We start from the raw sequence: 10,365 nt of genomic DNA, 5'->3' as shown, positions 1-10,365 counted from the left end.
GAACTGAAAACTTCATTGGGCCACATATTTTCTTTCGTTTTGCTTCTGGAATTGCCCCATTCGCTTCTCTAACTTCACTTACTGGCCTTTTTGCTGAAATAGGCCAATTTTGCATTTCACTTTTTTTTTTCTCTATTTTATCCTTCTTTCTTGCTTGCACTTTCCACTTCCTTCGTTTGGGCCTCAGCATATGGCCATTGGGCTCATTTTCAACTTCTCTTATCGTTGGAATTGGATTGGTATTTTCCCGTTCAACTTTCTCGTTGCTAAGTGCGAACTTTCCCCTTTCCCAAATTCAGCTTTGCTTGTAGTTTTTGTGCCTCCCGTCTTTTTCCTTCATCATCGAGGTTAGCCATATCTAGCTTTTGTCCCCCTACTGATGTTGACTTCACTAACTATCACCCTTAGGTTTGACAGCTATCAATCACTCGCCTCATCTTTCCATCCTTTTACACTAAATGCTCCTCTGAACTTGGTGATTCTCGGGTTCAATTTGCACCGGTATCCTAATCCGATTATTCACTATAATTTGAGGTTTGGTGCTCTTTGTTTTTAAAGTTAGGATTTCTAGATGAAGTTGGTCATTCGTCCCTTTGATTCTCCCAAACTACATTCCCTCTCCCTCTATCTCTTCATTGCCTCAATTTTTCAGTTATAGTCTGAGCTTTAGTCCATGGCCCATAGGGCAAATCTTCCTTGGCCTAATTTTTGTATGCTACACATTCTTTATATTGGTGCCCAATATAGCCACAACAGTAGCAAAACTTCGACAACTTCTCATATTGGTTTGTTATTGGGATTTGTTCTTTATCTTCTTTTGCCTCATTTTATAGGGAAAGTATGCGGTGCAATTGTAGTGCCGTGCCACAGTTGTATCCAGCCGTTGGATATCAGTGAATCTCACTCATGTAAGTGCATCCAACGACTGGATGCAACTGTGGCATTGCCACAGTTGCACCGTAGGTGAACCCCATCTTGTGTATCTTCCTGCATCACCCTTCGCTCGTCTTCTTGCATGTCTTCTCGTTCTCCCATTATCCCCAACGTTATGATTTTTGTTAGTGGCTCAGTGATATCAATTGAGTGAATTGACACTCTAAGCCAAATGATCTGTCCCATAACATCTCCATTAGCATTTGTTCCCACTTCTGCTACTTTCCTAATTGCTCAACCAGTCTCTACTAATATTTCTTTATCCGTACACATAATGGGCATATTTTGGAGTTGTACCCAAAATGATGTATTTTAAATGACTGTTTAAAGACTTCCTCAATGCCCACGGGCTCTGTAAAAACTATGAGAGCGTTATTGAAATGCCATGTGCCAAAGTCTCAACTTTGACTCAAATCAACAAAAGGTTCCCTAAAAAGTGGTGTTTAGAGACTAATTGAATGTTAAATAAAGAAAAACAGCAAATTAATTGTTTTTTTTTTCTCTAACTGAGATGATTGAGTCTTGCTTATTGCAGTGAATTATGAATAAATGGTTTTTTTTCGGTTCTAATTGTTGATGAGATCGCGATGGTGAGAAAAAAAATGGATACAAGTGGGAATTATGGAGTGAACGGGTAAAAGATTAAAACACATCAATTAATTTGCTGTCAGAATAATTAATTAAAAAAATAAATCATGACCCTTCAATTTAATAATGCCACATGTCAAAATATCTCAAAAGAGATAAGATACTAATCAATATAAGAGCTTTTGTTTTTTCAGTGTATTAAATCATATGGTATTCGAAAACCACATTTCACCCAACAAGTATTTAACGCAGATGCATTCTCAAGTCTCGAACCGAGGACCTTAGTTAAGCTAAAACAACCTCATGTAAATTGATCTACGCACTTATTGGTATATAAGAGCATCTTATTAGTAGACCTAGATCTACATTAAGAGGATAACTGCTGTATTTTTTTCTCCTTAAAACTTCAAGAATTGTGTGATTTTCCTCTTTTTTGCCAATTCTTCTTGTACTACATCCATTGCTTGAACCTCATGTTTCATCATATATGCTTGCGTAAAAAGTTTCTTTTAGTCCAGGCAAATGATTGTTTGAGTAGACAACTAGACATGGTGTTGAAGAAGTTTAAAACAAAGAAAAATCATAATTGAACGAGTGAGTTTGATTGGAGTCCAAATAATAATACTACTATTACAACAGCATGCAGGAAGGGAAATTGGAAAGCAATTGTTTTGATTACATTTTCTATCTAAATAAATGGAAGGCTTCTATTTTATTTGTATTTGTAGCTAACGAAGGAAATGATAAACATAAATAATGATTAATAATTTCTTTTTTTTTTTTTTTTTGGATTTCTAGTAAAGAAAGAAGAAGACAATGTACATAACAACTTGTTGTTCTGTTGTTCATCTTTTTATTTTTTTTATTTTTTTATTTTTCCATTTTCATTCAGATGAAGATGAACATTTTCGGAGTCTTGCCAAGCAATTATCTTTAGGCCTTGTATGCGGTAAATACATCACTTGACATCCTGGATTCAGCCGTTCCACCCTATAACATCCAATTTACAAATACTCACGTAAATAATATTTGCACAAATAACTTTGAAACAGCCTAAAAGAAGAAGAGTTTGAGTTTGCAAGATAACTCACCGATAATTGAGCAGAAAATAGTGAAGAAATATAGTTATTTCAAGCTTGGCAAGATCATTTCCAGGGCACAACCTGCTGCCTCCACCAAAGGGAAGGAAAGTTCCAGCTTTGGCTGTGTAATTCTGTGCTTGGTTTACAGAAACAACAACAACATCATCATTAGATCATATAATTATAGATATATGGCAAGCATATGCATTAACTAACATATTAAGATTATTTAAATAAACAAATCTACAACTTACATCCCATCTGGAAGGATTGAATTCTTTTGGATTTGGATAAATTTCAGGATCCAAATGAACACTTCTGAACCAAACCAGAACTTTCCAACCCTTTGGAATGGTGTACCCTGAAATGAAACACATTCCGATTTGGTTAAGTAAACCATTAGCTTGTGCGCTGTGACTTATCAAATCATGCTTATCCAGGGCCAGGGGAGACTAGTAAAAATATTTCTTCATGTTCATCAAATAAATTGAACTGACCACTTATATTGACATCTGTTTTGGCTTCTCGGAACACCGTGAGTGAGAATGTGATTATACGAAGCGTTTCATCAACCACCTTCAGAGAAGGGGGAAAAAAGTTCAGAGAAGGGAAAAAGAAAAAAAAACACAAAGAAAAGGATTTTGAGTTTGGATTGAACATTTAATTCGATTGACTCATCAAAACAGTCAAATCATAAACCTTAGAAAGATAATCCATTTCTCGAATTTCTTTAAGGGTCAAACCCTTCTGTGTAGGTGGCCTTTTTTTAACAATCATCTCTTGCTCTGCCTATAGAACAAAAGTAAGCAAAGGTCAAATTACAAGGACAATGTAAAACTTGCAAAATAAAAGAGAACAGAGTTGCTGGTGTTGATGATGGACTCGTAAAAAGACATTTAAATTATTTGTGTTGGGGTTACCTTAGCTTTTTGAAGAAATTCAGGGTGTTCTTGCAAGAAAATAGTAGCCCACATCATGGTATGGCCAGAAGATTCATGGCCAGCATTCAAGTACATCAACAGAACATCAATGATTTCCTCGTCTTCCAATTTTCTGCCATTTTCATCCTCAACACTCAGCAGGGCATCCATCATGTCTTTCTTCTTTGGAAAGTTATCATCCTTGCTCCGATTTCTTCGATCATCCACTACAGACTGTAGTGTTGCCACAAGATTTTTCCGAGCCTGAAACAACAAAGAAATTCATCATTGAATTAATTAAGTAACATCCACTACAGACTATGTTAATTAATCGTTACATGATAAAAGAAAAGAAAACAACTGACCTTAAGAGCCTTATGATAGGCAAATCCAGGAAGATTGATAGCCATGGCTCTAACTCCACAGTTAAGTTTAGTGTATTCCCTCTCCAAAGCCTCGAGTACATGGTCACTCTCAGAGCTAAGAAAAATATACATGATTATCCTGAACGTAAGCCTCCGGAGTTGAGTTAAGAATTCGATTCGTTCCAAATTGGACCATTTGTCTAAGGCAGAGATCACAATGTCTTCAATGTAATGCACATAGACAGACAATGCTTCATGACCATTGACAGGAGCGGCCGTTAAGCGACGAAGACGCTTGTGTTCTTCGTAGGAAATGCCAATAAATGATTTCTTCCCAATGAGTTCCATCGTGGAAGCTGGCCATCCGGGCTTGAATGCATCATCATCCGTTAGTACTCTTTTGCAGGTTTCGGGCGTTGTAACTATTATACTTGGGTTCCCGAACATGAATGCCTTGTACATTCCCGTCCGTCCGAATCTAATCAATTTTTCATTTCGAAACAAAAATTAAATAAAATGATAATAATAATAATTATTAGCACTATAGGATATTTAGTAGACTGCATGTATATAGGACATTTAGTTATTGGTTCAGGCCAAGATTTCTTTCACTATTAATTAATAGCTACTAAACACAACAATGTTATGAAAACGCGGAACACCGTACATCTTCAAGTCACATCCTTTAGATTAGAAACTATCAGTCTTTTTAATTATTCGTGATTTTTCTCAATTTTTTTGTGGAACCCCAACCCACACTAATAAATATCATTAGCTAAATGGACCTTACTGGCCTCCGCTCGTAACCCCACTACCTACTATCACCAGATAATGGCGCTCTATCAATGATTTATTGAAATTGCCTCCATTAGGTAAATCTTTTTTGTTCACCAATTTTTGAATTAAAAGAAAAAAAAAATTATCACCAACAGTGTATTAAAAATCTATTAGCTATTATCTCATCAACGCTGAATGAGTATATAAAAAAAAAAAAAAAGATTAAATTGAGGGGGGAAAAAAAGAGAGAGAAGTAAAACAATTTAATTATTAGAATATATAAATATAATAAAATGAAAGATACAGTGTGTCAAAAGAAAAAATGAAAAGTGAGGAAGGAGATGAAGGAAGCGGTGGAGATGATGAGATGAAAGCTGAGAGGAACTGGGAGTGGGAAGGCGAAAATTGCAAAAATGGGGTTGGATTTGGGATTGGGGGATGGGGGATGGGGGATGGGCTAAAAATATAAAAAAGATTGACTGACGGTGGCGGTGGAAATAAGTAGGAGTTTTGCATAAACATATTAGGACCATGAGTATGACAGTGAAAATGACAAAAAGCAGTCTGTATGAACCGTTGCCGTGTGACGTCTTTGATTCCCGTACTCATTAACGTACATAGAGATGAGATGGAATGGGATGAGATGCTGCAATACAAATACAAATACAAAGACACAATAACACATCACCCCCCATTTATGGCCACACCATTACCATACCCCATGGCATTTTGGTACTTTTCTAAGATCTAAGGCACACCAACGCAACGAATTTGGTTAGCTAATAGCTAACAAAAATATAATAGAAGAACTCAAAAGAAAATGAAAACAGACAGAGAGAGGGGTACCTGGAGACGAAGCTATCCACGAAGGAATCAGGGTGAGTGGTCTTGAAAGCTCTGAGGAAAGACCACATATTTCCTATGAAAGGCCATCCCATATCACCCGGTGGAAGAGAGTACTGCTTTTCGCCTAATTTTCTTTCATACAACCACCAATTAACTCTCTTCATGACCCATTTCAGAATCATCATTGAACCACCAATCATGCTTCCCACCACCCCCACCCCCCAAATCCAACTCCAACTGCTATCGGAATTCATCATCCACTCCATTTTTCGATCGATAAACCACCCAACCAACACCATCACCTTTAACTCACCACCCCTTAATACTGTTAATAATAAAGACTCGTAGTGAGGCTCAGAGCTGAGACATTCCTCTCAGTCTCTTTCCTTGTACTATATGCCCCTCCACACACACACACCCACCCCACAGTCAACTGGAGTTATTATATATTGAGGGGGTGATTTTTATTTGGAAGGGCGGGAGGGTATAGATAATTAAGGAAACCTAAGCTCGCCGGCCCATATCTGTTTCTTTGTCCTCCTCTCAATAAAAATAGACATTGAGGGGGTGATTTTCATTTCCTTTTCTATTTCTCACATCCCCTTTTTTTCCCCCCTCTCTTCCTTTTTTTCAACTTATACCTTATTTCTTCTTTCCTTGTATAAAATAAACTATCTGAAATATTTTTGCATAATATAATTACTAATAACAGCCTTATTCCCTATGTGGATAATCAACCAAATGAATTTCTGTCATTTCTAGTGTTATGTCGTCAACAATAATCATTTTACGCATTCTTGCTTAATGACTGACAGAAAAGTTTCCATCATCATTATTTGGATTCCTAGTCAGATCCAAAACAATAAATCTATGGGAAAATAACAAGCACACCCCCAACCTTTAGGGATAAAAAATTTTCTAACGTTTTAAAAAAAATATTTACATCCTAATTTATTATAATTTTGCCATTATACCCTTCTAGCATATAAAAAAATTATTAGATTATTCAATTTATCTAGGGATGGCAATGGGGAGGGGAGGGGAGGGGAGGGGACTAATCTCTCCATATCCATCCACGATATTTTGCGTATGTCTCCGTCCCCGTCCCCTCCCCATCCCCGTCAGAATTGCTTGAAAGAATCTTCATCCCCTCTCCAAATAATAACAGGGGATCCCCGAGGGTCCCCGATCCTCGAATAACTAATACATATTTTTTTTGAATTAATTATATTAAAATAAAAAATTCAAACAAAAGTAAAGTTCGAAATATATTTTACATTAACATTGATCTATTATAAAAGTCACATGCAAAATAAAAATTATCAAAATAATTATCTTTGTCAATCTTCATAATCCTACAATAAAAAGAAAAAGAATTTACTTTTATATCGACAATAAAATAAATGAAATAAATGTAGATACTTAATTAATATTTTTAATAAAACAAAATTTTTGGGCTAATAGAATCTACCCGACCTTTTTAATGTCCTAAATAAAAATTTAACACTTTAATTAGTTAATTAGGCCTAAAAGTTTAATAATATAAATATTTTGATATTTGTTACTTTTACCAATATTTATAATTTTATAATATAATTCAAAATTTATTATTTATTTACTAGTAATTTTAAAAAATAAAAATAAAATTAAAAATTAAAATGGGGAAATGAGGAGGGGATGGGGATTCCACCTCATCCCCGCCCCTTCCCCGAATAAGAAATTGGGTAAAAAAATTTCCTCGTCCCTTCCCCGAATAAGAAATTGGGTATAAAATTATCCTCGTATCCTCCCCGAATGGGAAAAATCCCCGAAGGTACCCGTCCCCATGGGGATTTTTGCCATCCCTAAATTTATCTATATATTGTTAATAAAATTATAAATATACCCTCATTGCCTCATTCCTCTATTTAAATTTTTATCAATAACCAATTTTCAAAAAAGACATCTACACACTTAAAAAAAAATTGTAAATAAATTATAATTTTAAAAATAAAATTGGTTATTAATACCATAATAAATAACATAGAAAATTGGTTATAAATGTACAAGTTTAAATGATTGACATGTGGAGAATTGTTAAATATACAAGTTTAAAATTTAAATAAAATTGATTATTAATAACTAATTTTATTTTTTAAATTATAATTTATTTACAATTTTTTTAGGTGTATAGATGTCTTTTTTGAAAATTAGTTATTGATAAAAATTTAAATAGAGGAATTGAGCAATGAGGGTATATTTAATTTTTTTTTTATAATATCCAATTTATCTATTTACAATTTTATTAACAATATATAGACAAATTGGATAATTTAATAAAAAAATTTATATGTTAGAAGGGCATAATGGTAAAACTATAATAAATTGAGGTGTAAATATCTTTTTTAAAACGTTAGGGGGATTTTTATCCATTTACCTAAATATTGGGGGTGTATTTGTCATTTTCCCTAAATCTATATACCCTTGTTAACATTAATTTCTGTCCAAATACTCATTTACCTTGCATCTGTCACAACGACACATGTGAGATATCATACACAATAATTTGAAATTAATAAAAATTAAGAAAAAAAAGGAATAAATAGCTAAAACTGAAGTAAATTTCCTAAAATTTTGCGGGCGCACTTAAAATTCATATTCACAATTATGATCTGCACATAATTATTGGAACACAATCAAAGTTACTACTCTAGTGAGTTTAATAATGCTGAATCTTTTAAAATGATTGCTGATAGTTGTGTTGTATAAATAATGAACTGTAAAAAAAATCAGTTAAACATTTAGAAAAATTTATTTTTAAAACTACTGTGAGTTTTAAAAGTAGTAACATGTATTTAATAAATCTTATTATCAAACTATTGTAAGAATATAAATGACTGAATTACACATTATATTAAATAAAATTTATTTAAATATTTATAAACATGTATATAAAACATTTTTTATTGTGTACATATAATATCTTATATTGTTTATTTTATTTTATTATCTCAATATAATTAGTAGTTTTTGCGGTTAATGATTTTATTTTCTAATTAATAAGGATAATTTTGTGTTTTTGTAATTTATATGAAGATATATACGAAATTACATTAAATATGAAAATAATTTTCAAAATTAGATTTTGAAAAGCTACTTATTTTTTACTTTTCAAAATCTATTATAAGATAAAGTGATTTTATCAAAAGTAATTTTAAAAAAAATTTATCAAATACTAAAAATTAATTTTTATCTTTTTAAAATAACTTTTAAATCCCAAACGGAGCCTTTAATCTTATTTAGATCACCCTTTACTTCCGCCTAAGTATTCCCGATTGATACAGTAGTCAATATGCATAAATCGACCTTTAAATAAATGAAAGGCTTGAAGTGAAGTGAGATGTAGACGATCGATCCGACTAAAATTGACAAATATGTTCATGTTGCATGTATTTTCAATAAAAGCAGGGATTCGCATAAAAACTAGTGGTTCTTTTTTTTTTTTTTATTACATGAGATTATTGCTCAAGAGTACAAATTATATTACATGAGATTATAATTGATATTTATAAATCAGACTGTAACTAGGACTAGTTTACATTAATTTACATTAATTCTTATGAAGTATCGCCTAGATTTTAACCCTATCTAATATTCGAGGGACGTCTACTCTACTCACATTTCGAAAAAGAGAATATTATTTTCACTCAAATTGAGAAAGAAAATTAAACTCCCATAATACATTGTGGGGACTCGAATCCATGACCTCACACTCGTGAGGTTTGGGTATAGACTTAAAAAAAAAAAAAACTAGTGATTCTTAAATAGTAAATTCCAAAGCTGCACAAAATTTTAAAACAACTTTGGGAAAAGGCCATACTGAGTGTCCCTTAAAGTTACAACCACAACAATGGGGCTCGTGCTAACTATTTCATAATTCTTTTTTTGTCTCAACCAAAATTTATCCTTTATATATTTAATGTGATGTACACAAACAAATCCTTTTTTTTTTCTTCGAAGCTGAAGACACACTAACACTTTTTTTTTATTACATGATATTGATTACATCTTATATTTACAAATCAGATTATTACTGAGATAAACTTACATATACTTATAGAGCTCTACATAGATTTTTAATCAACTTACATATACTTATGGAACTCACTATTACTAGACCAACTTATATATACTTATAGAGCTTTACCTACATTTTTAATCAACTTATATAGACTTATGGAGCTCTACATAGATTTTTGATCAACTTACATATACTTTTAGAGCTCACTATTACTAGACCAACTTACATATACTTATAGAGCTCTGCTTAGATTTTTAGCCAACTTATATATACTTATAGAGCTCTACCTACATTTTTAATCAACTTACATATACTTTTGGAACTCTGCTCAAATTTTTAACCAACTTACATATACTTATGAAGCTCTGGCCAGATTTTTAACCAACTTACATATATTTATGAAACTTTGCCCAAATTTTTATATTCGAGAGATGTGTACTCCATTCACACTTGGATAAGGGATAAGACTATATTCACTCAATTATACATTATAATTAAAGAAAAAAATACCTCACATTGCGTTTGTAGGGGTTCGAACTCCAACTCTTTGGCCGAGTAACATACAAGCACTCTGATTCTTGATATGCACTTGCCACAATTGTGACTCTACAGTACTAGCGCATATTTTCATTTAATGTAACATAATTAGTAGGCCATGCTTATTAATCCGCCTTAATTATTTTAAGCAAAATTATTTAGGCGAACAAAATAGAAAGACAAAACAAGGCCAATCCCGTTGACAATTGTTCGTTCACAACCATCTAAATCTAATTTCCGCTGCTGCCTTGTGCTAC

The 10,365-nt window shown here is 32.8% G+C and overlaps 1 protein-coding gene across 1 annotated transcript; it reads right to left on the bottom strand.

Moving 5' to 3' along the window:
* Nucleotides 1-2,299: 2,299 nt before the first annotated feature.
* Nucleotides 2,300-6,102, bottom strand: LOC18046916 (ent-kaurenoic acid oxidase 1). Its single transcript, XM_006445453.2, has 8 exons — nucleotides 5,512-6,102; nucleotides 3,889-4,366; nucleotides 3,524-3,787; nucleotides 3,303-3,392; nucleotides 3,101-3,179; nucleotides 2,858-2,964; nucleotides 2,613-2,734; nucleotides 2,300-2,511 (listed from the first exon to the last, which is right to left on the bottom strand). Exons 1-8 carry the CDS (start codon nucleotides 5,808-5,810, stop codon nucleotides 2,406-2,408), a joined length of 1,545 nt encoding a protein of 514 aa, XP_006445516.2. The 5' UTR covers nucleotides 5,811-6,102; the 3' UTR covers nucleotides 2,300-2,405.
* Between the last annotated feature and the right edge of the window lie 4,263 nt (nucleotides 6,103-10,365).

The sequence above is a fragment of the Citrus clementina genome, unplaced genomic scaffold (assembly GCF_000493195.1).
Source record: "Citrus clementina cultivar Clemenules unplaced genomic scaffold, Citrus_clementina_v1.0 scaffold_3, whole genome shotgun sequence".
NCBI lineage: Eukaryota > Viridiplantae > Streptophyta > Magnoliopsida > Sapindales > Rutaceae > Citrus > Citrus x clementina.
This window is presented reverse-complemented; position numbering and strand designations above follow the sequence as displayed.

What these genes read in the sequence shown, in the direction of transcription:
- LOC18046916 (XM_006445453.2), bottom strand. Translation starts at nt 5,810, where the DNA reads ATGGTGTTGGTTGGGTGGTTTATCGATCGAAAAATGGAGTGGATGATG. An exon ending in CCTATCATAAGGCTCTTAAG is followed by an intron (nt 3,788 to 3,888) that starts GTCAGTTGTTTT and finishes TTGTTGTTTCAG; the next exon opens with GCTCGGAAAAATCTTGTGGC. An exon ending in TATTTTCTGCTCAATTATCG is followed by an intron (nt 2,512 to 2,612) that starts GTGAGTTATCTT and finishes TGGATGTTATAG; the next exon opens with GGTGGAACGGCTGAATCCAG.